We start from the raw sequence: 15,120 nt of genomic DNA, 5'->3' as shown, positions 1-15,120 counted from the left end.
AGAGGCGGGGGGAAAGAGGTTTGGAGATGTCAGCTGGCAAGCCAATCACAGAAGATGGCCTTAGGTTACGAAAAAAAAATTATGATTCGTTCCCATCTGTCAATCACACGCCACCCCCTGGTAATGTGGAAAAGAAAGGAAAGAGGGTGGGAGGGAAATGAGAGAGGGAGCTATGGGGAGGGACACATGAAAAAAGGTAGAGTTGTTACTCAACTTGTTTCATATGTGATCATAAAAAAAAAAATTCCCCAAAGTGGTTGGAGGTAGGTGAAGGGATATAGGCCAGCTTATCTGCAGAAGACTGCAACACGAGGTTTACACCAGCTGAGGTACATGTTGACACATTGATTTTAAGGGGTTGTGCCCTGACTAATTGATCCGGATATATACTGTGCGCACATGGGCACACACACAAACGGACACACACGTCAACACATGCATAATCTTTGTCCCTCTCACGGGGACATATACAGTGAATTTTCTAAATTGTTGTCCGCCCACCCCAACAGGGGAGGACATAAAAGGGGACACAATAAAGCCATAAACGGTGGTGGTGGCTGGGCCAGGCATGCAGGGGTTATATGCTTCAGCGGCCCAAAGGCGACACATTTTACATCAATACTATTGTCATTGTGATGGGCTGTGGGGCGAGTAGCCCTGGGACAGGGGGAGGAGGTCGAGGAGAGGGAGACAGATAGAGAGAGTGAAGGAGGAGGGTGGGACACTTGTGATGGCCTTAGCCTGAAGTAACCAAGCATTTCATTCACACACAAGGAAACTGATCAGGACGAATACAAACAAGATACCTGGCAGAGATCAAACAAAACCGGTTGTAGTGATAACAATCTTGTTAAGAGTTTTGTCTCAAAGGATAATCAGTCCTGGAAAGAATGACCACCAACCATTGCAGAAGACATTTTGAAACCAGTAATGGAGGGTTTCATCAGAATAAAGTTCATACTTCACAGAACATAACTTTTTTTATGAAAAGTGAGGCATTGAAGTTTCTTCTACCCACCAGGTTTCGGCTATATTTTTTCATTAGTTTTTTTTAAAGGCTGATCCTGTCAGTGGCAAAATGTTATTATAAGCGTCTTTGTTAAGATTGTAGTTGAATTTTAGGACAATTCACTCTTTTATGACATGATCAAATAAGAATTAAAACATTTTTTTTTTTTACACAAACCCTCAGTGAACAAGTGAACTAGACTTGAAAGCTTTTTTTGAGCACACACTTTTAAAAATGTAAGTTAACACGTACTAGAAATACATTCACTCGTAATGAGACCAGATTACCTTTGAGAATTCACAACAGTTTGGTTGTTTGGAGCCTCGGAGTCTTTTTAAAGTCGTAAAGTCTTAAAGTTTCCAAGTAAGGAATGTCGTTATAACTTCAAAACTATAGTAAGAGATGTTTAATTGATTTTGTCCTGATCTATTGTAGCAACAAAAATGACTTTGAAGATGAAATGTCATCCATACACCATTACAGACATTTGATACCTGCATTTGTTAAAGATGTAGATTAGAGTTAACAATGCCGCTCAGTCAGGTGAGTCGAATGTCACCCGTTCACTGTTGTTAAATACAAAGTTTGTCTTAGACATGTCACTTTTAACACAAATGCTGTCACACTTTAGTGATTTTAATTGTGCCAGCCGTGTTGAATACTTAAAATATAAAATATCTACGTTTTCTTTCCCTCTGCTGTGTTGCCCGGGGGCTGTGGTCCTTCTGCAGAAGACCTCCAGGGCGTGAGTGAGCTCTGTGGACTGAGGGGGCTGGAAGGTCGCCCAGCAGGGGCTGGGAGCGTGCACTCTGCAGAGAGGAGGCTGAGTGTCCACCGCAGGGAGAGAGCCCAGTGACCACAGTCTGGGGGTCAGTAGTGGAGTGCTCCCCTTTTACCCGTCGTTCTGTGTTTTATTCCTCATAACAAAGAAGATAGGGAAACAGGCAGTGACTGAGCAGCACTCGACCTACCGCCCTTTTGAGAAGGGGGGGGGAGCTGCTAAATGTGACAATAATTGATAGATATCTTTTGTGAAACTTGTATGAAGCCTGCTCTCCTGCCAGTCGTGGTGGGGAGTCTTCTACATTGTATGTATAAAGATGACTTTTCAATGCCTCAAGTCAAGATGCGGTATGTCAGAGTGGTGCTGACAATGAGGCAGGTCTGTTTTCCATCATGAACATTGTCATGTGTTACGGCATCATCAGAAATGTGCGTAGCTCAGCTCTGGGATTTGGATGACAGTTGCTCTGTAGGGCCAGGGATGGATGAATGAGGGGGGATGTGACAGTCGCCTGATTTATGGGTGCAGGCAAAGGAATCAGTCTGCGGTCTGCATCTGAACAACATTGAAACCACGTTTCCCAGGTTGAGGCCACAAGTGCAACGCAAACTGTCTGGAAAGGCAACAGCGATTAAGGTCAAGAACATTGGCGACGGATGTCAAAATGAGCTGTGACTCAACAACACTTGTGGTGTTTTGTACAGACCTGCAAAGGAAGGCCTCGATCTGTGTGTCTGCATCAGTAGGTGCACAGGAGGGGGAGGCACACACAGCGGTCCCCTACCGGGCCGGTTTCTACGGTGACCTGAGAAAGCCCGTAACCAGGTCCGGCTCTTTCTCAGGCCTAATCAGCGTATTACCACAAAGAAGGACATGTGTTTGGCCCCCCCACCTCTCTACCCTCCCTACTCAATCCGACCAGCATGGCTGGACACAGGCAGCCAATAAAACCAGGATTAGGAGGGTATCTACACACTGGGCTGTAGCAAAAAAAGTTTCTGAACACGCCCAATCCCGCCCTGCTCCCTTCACAAACTTCTTTTCATTCTTCTCAGTGTCTCATTCCTTCCATCTTTCACTTTATTTCACTTGTTCCCATGTTTATATCCTTCCATTGCCTCTTCTTTTCAGAGCCCTCACCCTGTAAGCTCTTCACACAATGGTGCATCCAGAAATTACTCATTTTGCTAGAGCAGTTCAGCAAATTCCCAATGCCTCTTGCCCACCTACCCCCTTTTATACTCTGGATCCTGTTGATGTTGCTTATGTTATGATAATGAAATGTGCTCCATCACAATGACAAAGCTGGGCATGTGTTTAGCTGTCTATGTGGATTGGTGAATTTATGTCAATTCATGCTCCTTTACATATTTTTCAATGAATTCACGCTCCTCTACATAATGTTAAAAAATGGAAATCTCCCATTTGAATTTAATGGCCCTGAACCAGATTTTCTTTTGCCTCCATCTAAAAAGTAATTGTCTATAAAATAAATGAATACCAGATGATGATGATGATGATAATAAAGTGTACTCTCTCTGTACAGTGCATCGTGTTTACTGTCATATGTGTGAAGAACTTTGGGAAGTCATCGGCCTCTTGGTGGCTGAGAGGCTGCTGCCTCAGCTCCGAGTCCTTGCTAATGTGTCCTGGAAATGGGAGAGTGTTAGGTGTAATATTGATGCCTTTGTCAGGACTTTTTAAGACAGGGGACAAAGACGACAAGAGCTCTCCCCCCCCCCCCCCCCCCCCCCCCCCCCCAAATAAACCTTTTTCATTAGAGCAGCAAACACTTCATCCCTCTGCAGTATGAGGGAAGCTCTATGAGCCACTCACCCTCAGCGGTCTTCAGCCGGACACTGAGGCGGCCTAATTAAAGGGCACTTAAGCTCCACAATGTGCGGCGGTGTAGGTTGGAGTTGGTGGGGGTCCCCGCCGAGAGGGACAGAATTCATGGCACTCGTAAACAAGGGAGTCCAGGACAGAGGGATAGAAGAGGGCTATGTGCCAGAGACTTTGTTCACACAAGATGAAGAGTCAACAGCCTCCCCATCCCTCACCCCTCCTTAGCCATCCCCCCTAATATCCACCTTCTTCAGAGGAGCTGCAAACACAATGCCGTCTCACTCCCCTCTTCTTGCTCTCAATCACTGTTGGGACAATGAGGGGACCCCCGCCACCACCACCATCCTTCTGCCCCTCCCCTACCCCCAAACAGACACTTCTTTTATTGAAATTCTTTGGTGTTCTAATCCTCAGCTTCCTCCAGGGGCAATAATGGACTCCCTGCGTCAGCCTTTTCCAGCGAGGCTATCATCCAAGCCTGCCCGGGTCACAAGTCCACCTCTCCAATTGGAGAACACTGCCCCAGCAGTGCCATTCCTGTCACATCCAGCTCATCTACAGGCCATACGAGCTCCACTGCCACTGACCGTAAGAACACATTTGTAATCATAAGCATGCATATTTCTATATTTTCAAGTAACATTCTCTACAGCAGTTATGGGAATCACTAAACATTTTACAATGTTCAGATACCTTACCTTTTTAGATGTACAGAAGGGGTTGGCAATTTTTTAAATGTTTTGTTTAACGGTATTTAGCATGTTTGTAGAATTTGAACAAATCCCCCTCTTTTGGCTTCACTAGATGTTAGTCCATCTGTACACTGCTCAGAGTTCACCAAGCAAATTCATGTTGGCAGGAAGAGTGGAAAGTGCTGGAAACACAAAATACTGGTTAAAATAAATCATCAGCTAATTTTATAAGTGAAATGAGAAGACGCCCAATGAATGCTGAATACAGATTATATTGTACATTTTGAGTGCCTTTGTTTCATCTTCTTAATGTAGAGGATAAACAGCCCTAATTGTCATAAATGGGGTTAACTCTTAGAAATACTTCTCAGTAAATAGCAACATGACCACAAACTACAGCCTCCAAAATGACCATAAATTTGAATCAAAACACATTCAGCAAAAACTGCACATTTTAACTTTCAAGGAGGTAGTAAGGAGCGAATAAATGTTGAAATACATTGCTTTGAGCCAGGGGTACCCAATCATAGCTGTGCACTGCACATACATCAGGACATATTAATTTAGCATACAAAAGCATTAAGCAACAGTCAGACTACAACCGTACCACTTCATTGTTTTTGGTAGCTGAAGGATGCTGAATTAACATTATACTGTGTATATAAATTAAAAAACAAACTGTTGCATCATTAAAAATTGACGTTACAGTACAAATTAATGTAGATACATGCTTTTATAAAATGAGTTTTTATACTTTTTTAAAATCTTGACTGCACCACTGTGCTTGTTAGTTACACAACTGGAGGTGTTTGACAGTACAGACTCCAGGATGGCACCAACCAGTTAAGTGTGTTGATGGTGACATCTGCTGGTCACACACAATCAGAAGCTCTTGATTGTCAAGTGCATGTATGAAATGTCTTGTAAGCAATGAGCACGTAACGCGGCATAACAACTAGAGCTGCAACTAACAACTATTTTTTAATTTTAATTTTAAGCTTATATTGCTCTAAAAAAAGGATCAGAATGTGTAGCTTCTACTGAAACAGTCATTGCGCTATACAGTAAAATCAGGCAAAGTTATTGAATAAGCAGACAGCTTTTCCCTTGATGGGTTTGCCTAATGTTTGGGATTCAATAACTACGCTAACAGAATTACAACATTGCTGCGTTCTGTGGTACACCAAGAGATCTAAAACCAAATTCCTAAGCCAAGAACATTGCAATATCACTTTCTCTGCAGCAACCGATCAGAATTTATTCCAAATATACATTTTAAAGATGGCTGTTTTCATGACTAATGCAAGCTGTATTTGCTTGAGAGTAAAGTGTATGATTTCTCTCCACCAATCTGTAAGTGCTAAATTAATATAAATACTATACAAGCTTCAATCTCTAGTAATCAACGAAGGGAAGACTTATAATGCTGGCTCTTTCAAGGAGTATTCAACAAGTAAAACTAATGTTACAACAAGAAACATTTACATTATAATGAACCTAAGTTATGAAATGTTTTGGAGCAGTTAAAAGAGAATTACTTCAGAAGTGCAGACAGAGCATAAAGGGTCCTGGGTTCATATCGCGGTCCTGGTGCTCCTACTAAATATATGCATGTTAAGTATTGTATTATGGTCGTAAAGTGGTAGGTGATAATTACATTTATGAATAGTTAGATATTCTTAGTGTACATTCTTGATATGTCATTTAGAAAAGAATGTTTTTCACAGCAGTTGATGCCGGAACAAAATATAACATGAAATGCATCTCATTAAACACTTTTATGTGACAGCATGAGTCCTGTGCACAGAATCACATTACGTCTGAAAGGCTCAGCCAGATGACCTACGGGCATTAGCCAAAGTACAGAGATACGTAGTCTACAGAGGAAAATATCTAGACGTCATCTACTAAATATGTTGGGAGAAAATGGATACGACTGTGGGACTTTGAAGCTTTGTTTTTATCTTAAGCAGTGGAAGCCAAAGTGTTCTTACTGCAAAGATCAGATACCCACTCGTGCTTGGCTTGGTGCGTGAGTGCAAATCTTTTTTTTTTTTCAGATGGGTGCTGTACAACAAAACATAAACGTAACACCCTGTGAACCAAATATACCATATAAATGAATAATGTAGCTTGGAGTACAGTTTATTTATAGCTTAGGACAACCTACCATTTTGTTTCTAGATGTGATACACTACACACAATATCCCTATTTTATTTCATTACTTTATAAGCGCAGAAAGATGACCATCTACCTGACAATGTGTCCCTCAAAGTCACAGATGACGACTTGTTGACATCTGACATCTGAAGGCGTCATAATTTGCCCCCCCTCCTGGGGTCTGTTTTATCAATGTCATATATTTGGCCATTGTTCCAGTGCCAGCGATGATCTCACAGCACTGTCATCCATGGTTCACATTTGAACAGAACTCTAGGTTTACACAGCTAACACAGCCATAGCACCCACGGCGATGAGTGTAAGAGAGAGACCACTGTCGGCCGGCCCAACCTGTTTGATGCCACTCATCACAAGGGTACCCTTAGAAACAGTGGGTGTCACGTAACCTCACATGCAAGTATAGAACACAGTTGACCCATTTGGCCTCAGGCTACTGTGGGCCTAAATTAGTATTAGGGCTTATCTTAGGATCTAGAACATGACACTGTTGATCTTTGATTTGGGGTCCAGAGTATCAGGCATGTCATTCTTCGTTGCCTCTAGCAAGGTCTCTTCTCACCGTGGGTACGTTAGTAGTCAAGCGCCTCCTTTTGTATTTGATCTAAGCAGAGAGGCGTCAGAGCGACTGGCTGTTTAAATGAAACCGAAATGACTAAACTCTGGCCATGTAGTTCTGCCGTTCTGTTGAGCAGTGGGTTGTTGGAGAAACAACTTTGGCCCAGACTGAAATATTTCAGCAATTATTTGATGGATTGCCATGACATTTGGTACAGACGTTTGTCTCCCTCAGGATGAAATGACTTTTCCTCTAGTACTTTTTTCAGTACTTTAATTTAAGTTGTTTATGTTGCAAAAAACAAGTAGAAGAAAGAGAAGAAAACAATTACATACAGAAATGTTTAGTTGTTGTTTTTTAAAGGTTATTAAATGTCACAAATTAGTTTCATATTTTAGGTTTTTTGTTATCAAATCCCAAGTAACAATCATGCCTGTTGTCTTTTCAATCATCATTAAAAAAAACATTCAAATATACAAACATTGCATTCAGCATAATGGTACAGAGAAACAAGAATATACATTTAAATAAATGAATAATAATAAAACATAATATGAAATAGAAATGAGATGAACAAACTTCAATAATGTAAATGTAAATTTTTTTTACCATAGTTTGATTTTGTCATCTGTCTCCAAAAGTTAAAACGTAAACCCCTAAAATGCATCACTCGAGCTGCTGCACACGAAAGTCACTAGATGACACCATTTTGTAAAAATAGCCATACTGAGAATCACAGAGAGTTTTGTGGAGCTGAAAGGCAAAATTAGCTTTGTGACAATTCATTTGTCAGTGGCTTAAATGTAACAAAAATGTTGTAGACGTTAAGTAATATACATACATAGAATCCAAAAGAGACTCGCGCCAATACCCTAATAGCTGATTGGCTGCAATATAAGTCACATGTTGGTCTCATTTGTAGTTGTTACAGCAAATTATATTTGGACTATCGAAATAACTACAACACCACGGAATAAAAAAGAAAGAAAAGAAGAGGTAGCGTTGCATGGACAGAGGAAAATTAAGACCTGTTAAAAACCTAGAACACAACACTTAAGCAAACTTGAGACATTTTAAAGGTGCAATATGTAATATTGACAGTGTTTAAAATAGTCACTGCAGTACAAATTCAAAATACAGGAAAGTTGTCTCTGATTTAGTCTTTTGAATAACACACTGTTTAGTTTTAGTCATATTTTAGTCATCTGAAATCTTTTAGTCTAGTTTTAGTCAACTAAATACTATTGGTTTCCTTTAGCTTCTATTTTTTTCCAAATTTAGCGGAAACACAGTGGTTTATCTGATAAAATAGAGCAAAGTCAACTGAAATTAGCCAAACCTGCGTAACTAAGACTGTACAACTAAATATAATGTAAACAACCTAACTGTTGTGAAGTCGTCCTCCAAACTGTGCGAAGTTCTGCAAACTCGTCTTTGTTCTCCACCCGTGTAACTGCTGCTGCGTTTGTTTAGCTGTTGCGCCGGCATTTGTCGTGGCTTTTTGAATGGCTCTGCTGCTTCTGCATAGATCAACCTACCCTCAAAGATTCTGTCTGCAAATGTGTGGCTACGGCCACTGAACAGGCTACACTTAAACAGCTGTGGGCCGCTTGCCTGGTCCTCCGGTGACGTTAGCAGTTAGTCGTGTCTCAATTTTGTTTTTGCCAGTAACCGACTTGGGTACTCTAGCTAGCTATATAATTAAATGTGAGTACACAAATGCCAAAATGACATAAAATGCCCGTCCCTGGTAGATGTAATAAATTAGCTTGAAGGAAATGCTTACCTGTTCAAGAGCAAATTAGCCAACTCTGCGCTGGGCTCTAAGCTGTCTCCATCTTTCAAATCCATCTCCAATATTTACCCGGGGTTTGTTACGTCTCTGGTGATGCAACTGTTAGAAATGTGCCGTTTTTTTAGGTCAGGTAGAATCAATCTCGGTTGATCCTGTTTGTTTGTTGCTGCTTTTGGGGCTGTACTAACGTTACAGCTGTAGCGTGCTGGGTTTACAGAGGCCTGTACTACGAATCACTGGATTTCTTTCAGTTACCCGGCTTCACCTAACCTAACAGCCATGATCCTGCATAAGCTGTATATCACGCCGCTGGTTATTACCTAGTTCAATCAACCCAATGTTTCCCAATCGCAAACATCTACCAGAGCATCATATTTTACATAAGAAGAGCACAATATAATTCTACATAAATATGAAGAACACAGACACGGTTTTACAGGCAAAACGCAAGACAGTCACTGCTTCCTAACACAGGAAGGAAAGCTGGCAAAAAAGATGATGCTGTTATGCGTAAATTGATTATCAATATCTTTTCCTCATCAGTCAGGCACAAGATCTGGCCATAATTACACTTGTCCTTTCCATAAACTGTCATTGCTTTAGCCTATTATTTCAGTTGCTACCCTGGCAGTGGTAAGCGATATGAGAGCAAATAAAAAATATAAAAACATAATTAAAATGCGCCCATTGGCAACACGCGGCTCAAAGTTGACCTGTAGGCTAAACGCACTCAGCCAACAGTTGAATATGTTTTTATATTTATTAATTTAAGGGCGAAATCACCATCGCCAAATCCACCAGACTCCTGTTTAAATAATCAGTACATTTTTCATCGTAAAACACATATAGCCTATACATAACTGTCTCTAAATGTTTTAACTTTGGTTTTTAAATATGTGTGTGTGCCTAATAAATATATATACACAAAATTCAAAAACATTCAAAAATAAATATAAAGTGTAACTATACAGTGTCAAATTATTTGTCTTTAGACGTGTTTGACGGTATATTTGACAAAACATGTTTTATATTGTTTGCTTGCTATGATTTTCTTTTTCCTTTTTATAAATGTCTAGTTAAGCATATTTGTAGTTTAATTTCTAGTTGTAATCTTTTTCATAGTCTAAGTCAGTCATTGCATCCTCATCCTATCCTTTTGGACCCTGATGAACACCTTAAGGCCTTTAGGTTGTATGTATATATGTATGACCTTAAGGTAATATGATCACGTTACTTATAATACAACAGGACTCTTTAGACTCTAAATATTTGTTTACAGGGTTCAGAATAAGCAGCATCTTCTAGCCATACGTTGGTAAAATATGCATGGGGCTGGAAGATGTGCCTCACTTACCACAGCCAAAAAAACAATGGTAATCTATTGAGTAGCTGGTAAAACTTTAACATTCCCTAGCCATTTGGCTGGTGGACGGAAAAGTTAATGAATGTGAACCTATCCTTTAATAGAAATGTAACCTAATCTACTTGTGTCACATTCTTGTGACTGAACAACATCAAATACTTTAAACGATGTTTGACAAAAGTATATATTCTGAACAAAAACAGGAATGTACGTACATAGAAAGTGAAATCAACACATGTACAACTTATGCTTACACATAAAAAAGACCATATATAATCAATAAGTTTAACATTAAGTGTTATATTTATCATTTTCAAAATGTATAATGACATTTAGTCAATAAGTTGTGTTTTTGTTGTGTGTTTTTTCTTCCACATCTTCCGAACTCATTCATGTCCTGTCAATCATGCCCGTTTCCTGGGATCCCTCCTCCGCTGTGACGTCTGGAGGGGGCGTGATCCACAGTCTTTAAAATAAACTCCAATAGGTCAGACGTGGCCTCGTGACACACAGCAACCAATTAGAGCAGAATGCGCTGAGTAAAAAAAAATACTCACCCGAAAAAAACGGGGCCGTGAAAGCGACTAGCGGTGACGTTACACCGTGAAGTGTGCTGTGTTGTCACCAGCTGTTGTCTGAAGACGAAGGAGACGTGGATGTGTCGATTGATTGTGCGCCGACACGAGCCGACCGGCAGCGCCTAGCAGCACGCCTGGAGCCGAGAGATGTTACCGGATGAATGATGGAAACACCGGAGTCTCGCCAGTCTGCCGGTGATAGTACCCGTTACATAACTGAAGGCATCGATAAGACAGAAACTGTGATAACGGACTAATACAGCTCGGAGTTGAAGCCATTTTTCGCTGCCGTGAGTGTGATGATTTATTTACTCCCTTATAATAAACCTTAGAAGTAACTCCAGCAGTGCACTTGTAGATCTCAGAGCCACGTTACGGGTAATTGCTCCATTTTAGGCAACTCACAAGGCAGCGTGCTGGAATGACCAAGCGCTTGCATTGTTTACAATCGGTCGCTAATGACCAGGCAGAGACTGATTTCATCAGCAGTTTTTCTGACTAATTTCCGAATGGACCCATATCTTAATTTGATCCATATATATCTTGGCATGGCCACAGAAAATACTGGTTTCTGATTGGCTGGAAGGTGCCCGTTAAAATCATCGACTGTAGTAATTACTTAGGTTGGTTTTGGTTCAACAACATTGCTATAGTAATAATGGTTATATTAATACATCATGATATACATAGGAGTATAGAAAATAATGTAATTGATGTGAAGCATAGTTAACTGGCGGTTAGTATTATCAATGCTTATATATGTAAATGAACAACACAATAACTAATTTATTTATTATTAAAACATGAGCATTCATGATGAATGCTGTTTTTTGTCATATTCATTGAAATATTGTAAATACATTTATGTCATACGATATTTAGAGGGACATAGATAGAAACATAAGTAATATGTTTGATTTGTGAAGCACTTTCATTGTTAAAAGTGCTACAGCGTAAAACGAGATCAGAAACTGGTTTAGGTTGGGCATTTATTTAGAGAGGTGATCTCCTGTTTTACAGTATACAGCAAATACAGTGTACAATTTAAACGGGTCACTTGTAATTAGGGAAGTAATTCTTCACCTGTGTATGTAATTTCATGTGAATACTATCTATCTGTAACCTGTTGGGTATGACTCTTGGTCAAGGATATTGTTCCCCAGCCCTTACATAGAAGTGATTTTTTTTTTTAACTGTACAACTTGAGTTAGGAGCAAGCAACTGATATGATGAATGGCACAGACACAGTTCAGGTAGTTTCCCTATGTCTTAATATGACTGGAATAATCCGGCGTAAACTTTCTGTTTATCTTATAGCAGACAGACCGTCACGCCAGCCGAGGTTCAAAGTAACACCATTTCCACATCGTGCTTTGAAGTGGCAAGACCGCCGTCATGAACGTGGGCACGGCGCACAGCGAGGTGAACCCCAACACCCGAGTGATGAACAGCAGAGGGATGTGGCTGTCTTACATCCTGGGCATCGGCCTCCTGCACATCATCCTGCTCAGCATTCCCATCGCCAGCGTACCCGTGGTCTGGACCCTCACCAACCTCATTCACAATCTGGTGAGTGGAGCAGGGGAACCTAGTCCGGCTATCACCAGACCAAGCCAAGCTCAATAGATTTGAGATTGAGCGTTGGTTCTGGGGAGTCTGCTCTGTATTTTCTCTGCAAGAGGTGTGACCAACGGGCTTAGTTCAAATGACTCTGTATGCAATTGGATAGTCCTTCAACCAATCAGACCAACGATCCGGCTGACGTAGAAGCGACAGCGGCATCAACGGGTTGCTGCCACGGATGTATTTGGTGGCGTTCGGTGGCCGCTATGTTGAATGTAAAGAAGAAGCTGCTTGGTCGCTTCTCAATCGTCTTCGTGTTAAACCCACCAATAGCTTGCCAGGCAGATAAGCCAGTATGAGATTGGTTCCCGCAAAATTGTGAACTGAAGCACGAGAATTAAACGTGCCGGTTTCCAGACCTGTGGGCGGGGTTCACCCAGTCTATGGGGAACCAGCACTACCACAGTTTCTTTAATCAGGGTTAGGGAAAGACACACAACTGTACAGTGCAGCTGGGTGAAAGGCTTTGTGGAGTAAGAGTCAGAGGGTAACCCATCATTCCACAAAGATATTTTAAGAAGAAAGTAAAGTCCTACTTGCTGCTTCACTGCTCGTGCTCCTGTTCTATGTTAGTAAATGGGTGCCAGTAATGTTTCAACCAGCATTTAATTTCAAAAGCTGAGGTATTCCTGTGTGTCTGGTCCTGAAGAGTATACTATTAATTACTGTATTCAATAAAGTGTTCCTTCCACTGGAAATGCTAAGCACACATCCACTTGTTGCTTGTGGGCTTCCTCTTCGTTTTGGGGTCTATACAGTAAATCAAGAGTATTCTAGACAAAATTGTGTCATCCAGCAGTATATTTGTTGTTTATGTTACAGCAGTGCTCTCCTTTTTGCCTCTTACAATGTGTCTGTTGTCCGTTGTCCGCAGTGCATGTACCTCCTACTTCACACGGTCAAAGGGACGCCCTTCGAGACCCCAGATCAGGGCAAGGCTCGTCTGCTCACACACTGGGAGCAAATGGACTATGGTGTGCAGTTCACTGCTTCACGCAAGTTCCTCACCATCACGCCCATTGTTCTGTAAGTGACCCCTCCGAACATTCAGTTCAGTTTAACATTTTAGCTCAGACCAAAGTGGTACAAAGTTGTGCTTTTGCTGAATTTACTTAAATTTTTTTCCTCCTCTTGTTCCTCTATGTTTGGGTTTTGATTGATTAGCGCTCCTGCTGCTCCTGTGTTAGCCTAGCTCACAACTTGTTAAGGTGCTTGATAAGTATTTGCAGCAGTACCCCTTGCTGCTTTAATGCCCTTTACTGTCCTTATTAACCAGTTTACAGGTAGCTCCCCAGGTTCCCTGGAGTTCGCTAGCTCAGCTTGAACACTGTTGTGAAAGCAGTTTTTGCAGGTGTACACTTTCCACGCTGGTTCCAAAGGCCTTTTTTTCTGTCATTTTGTTTCACAACTAGTGCCAGTAGGAGAAAACTACAGTAGTGGTCAGTTTTTAGGCTTCAGATGTAAAAGCTACATATCTTCAAAAGTCTCCTGAGAGCCTTCATTTCATGTCCTCACTTGTTCAGCAGAGAACAGGACAGGCAATTTCTCATTCTAAGCTTACAGAAATCCCTTAGTGGTGTGTGCAGTTGCATCTAAAAATGCTGTTTAGATCAGATCAGTGTTTCTTATTGACTCTAGTGTCTCACCAGGAACATCTGTGTGTGTCCTCTGCCAGCATGAAGCCAACACAGTTGGGGTTTATGCAATAAGTGCTGGAAACTCACTTTGCAGGCATTTCTGGATGTCTGTGGCTCTGTTAATTGATTTATTCTTAATTAAAAATGAGCTTTATGAATACGTACTGTATTGCAGCATCATATGTGCATAGTTCAATGCACTGTTTTTTCAATCCTGTGTTAAAACTGTCTCGTAAACTTAAGTGTTGGCACTGTGTGAGTTAGGAAACCTCTCACTGTTTTTATCAGAGGAAAAATAAGCAAAACGTTACTGCATACTTAGAGGTTTAATATGTTACATTTTCACATAAAAATGTCTAATAATTACTACAGTGTGTTATATATTTTGTTAAGTTGTGTGCTGGCACCATTTCCCCTTTGTGCATGCGTCAGCATCGCGGTTGTGTGCCAGAAAGTGTCATAGATTTTATTTTTATCCAGTCTTAAGTTACATGTTCCAATACACTTTTTAGATCTTTGTTGTGTTTAACTATATATTTTAACTGGATGAAGGATGTTAGTCATCGGATGTCTGGATCTGATGTCATCAGGGAAAGCTCCAGCTCCTCCCGGCTCCAGCTCCTCCCGGACGCCCTGTGTCCACCAAAGAAATCTGAATCATTCAGAAGGTTTATTGTCATGGCACAAAAATGAAAAATGAAAAACGAATTCTTAACAGCAGTTCACCCAGTAAACATAATTCTAAATCTAAAAAGACAAATAAGTAGTACAACAGTACAATCATAAATAGAAGAAATATACAAACTAAAAGTACTATAGTTGTTGCACATGATCCGTATGTGAAGGTGTGACTGTGTCTACGTGTGTGTGCTAATATAACTTCTTTATTCAGTGTTTTTACACTAAATAAAGCACCCTTGTCCCACGTTACTTAACAAAATCCCCAAACTGTCTTTTGGTATTGTTTTGACCCTTAGCGCAGAAAATTACATATTGTAGGTTTTTAAAGTGATGTTTTGACAGCTTTCATTTTAATCTTTTAATTGTAGTTTTTTT

General features: G+C 40.7%; 1 protein-coding gene and 1 long non-coding RNA gene across 3 annotated transcripts in view; both read left to right on the top strand.

Moving 5' to 3' along the window:
* The first annotated feature begins 3,423 nt into the window (after positions 1 to 3,423).
* LOC116670866 (uncharacterized) overlaps positions 3,424 to 15,120 on the top strand; it is a 17,334-nt gene continuing 5,637 nt past the window's right edge. The window contains exons 1-3 of the long non-coding RNA XR_004327141.1: positions 3,424 to 3,437; positions 9,359 to 9,366; positions 10,446 to 10,448. This is a non-coding gene — a long non-coding RNA (uncharacterized LOC116670866). The remainder of the gene's footprint in view (positions 3,438 to 9,358; positions 9,367 to 10,445; positions 10,449 to 15,120) is intronic.
* The window catches only part of ormdl3 (ORMDL sphingolipid biosynthesis regulator 3), a 6,842-nt gene continuing 2,494 nt past the window's right edge, over positions 10,773 to 15,120 (top strand). The window contains exons 1-3 of one of the 2 annotated variants that reach the window (XM_032501554.1): positions 10,773 to 11,094; positions 12,125 to 12,373; positions 13,302 to 13,453. In XM_032501554.1, coding sequence (XP_032357445.1) covers positions 12,200 to 12,373; positions 13,302 to 13,453 — 326 coding nt within the window. In that variant the 5' untranslated portion in view covers positions 10,773 to 11,094; positions 12,125 to 12,199. Of the gene's footprint in view, positions 11,095 to 12,121; positions 12,374 to 13,301; positions 13,454 to 15,120 lie in introns of both variants that reach the window. The other variant, XM_032501553.1, reaches the window with a different exon arrangement.

This window comes from Etheostoma spectabile, chromosome 21 (assembly GCF_008692095.1).
Source record: "Etheostoma spectabile isolate EspeVRDwgs_2016 chromosome 21, UIUC_Espe_1.0, whole genome shotgun sequence".
Lineage (NCBI taxonomy): Eukaryota > Metazoa > Chordata > Actinopteri > Perciformes > Percidae > Etheostoma > Etheostoma spectabile.
This window is presented reverse-complemented; position numbering and strand designations above follow the sequence as displayed.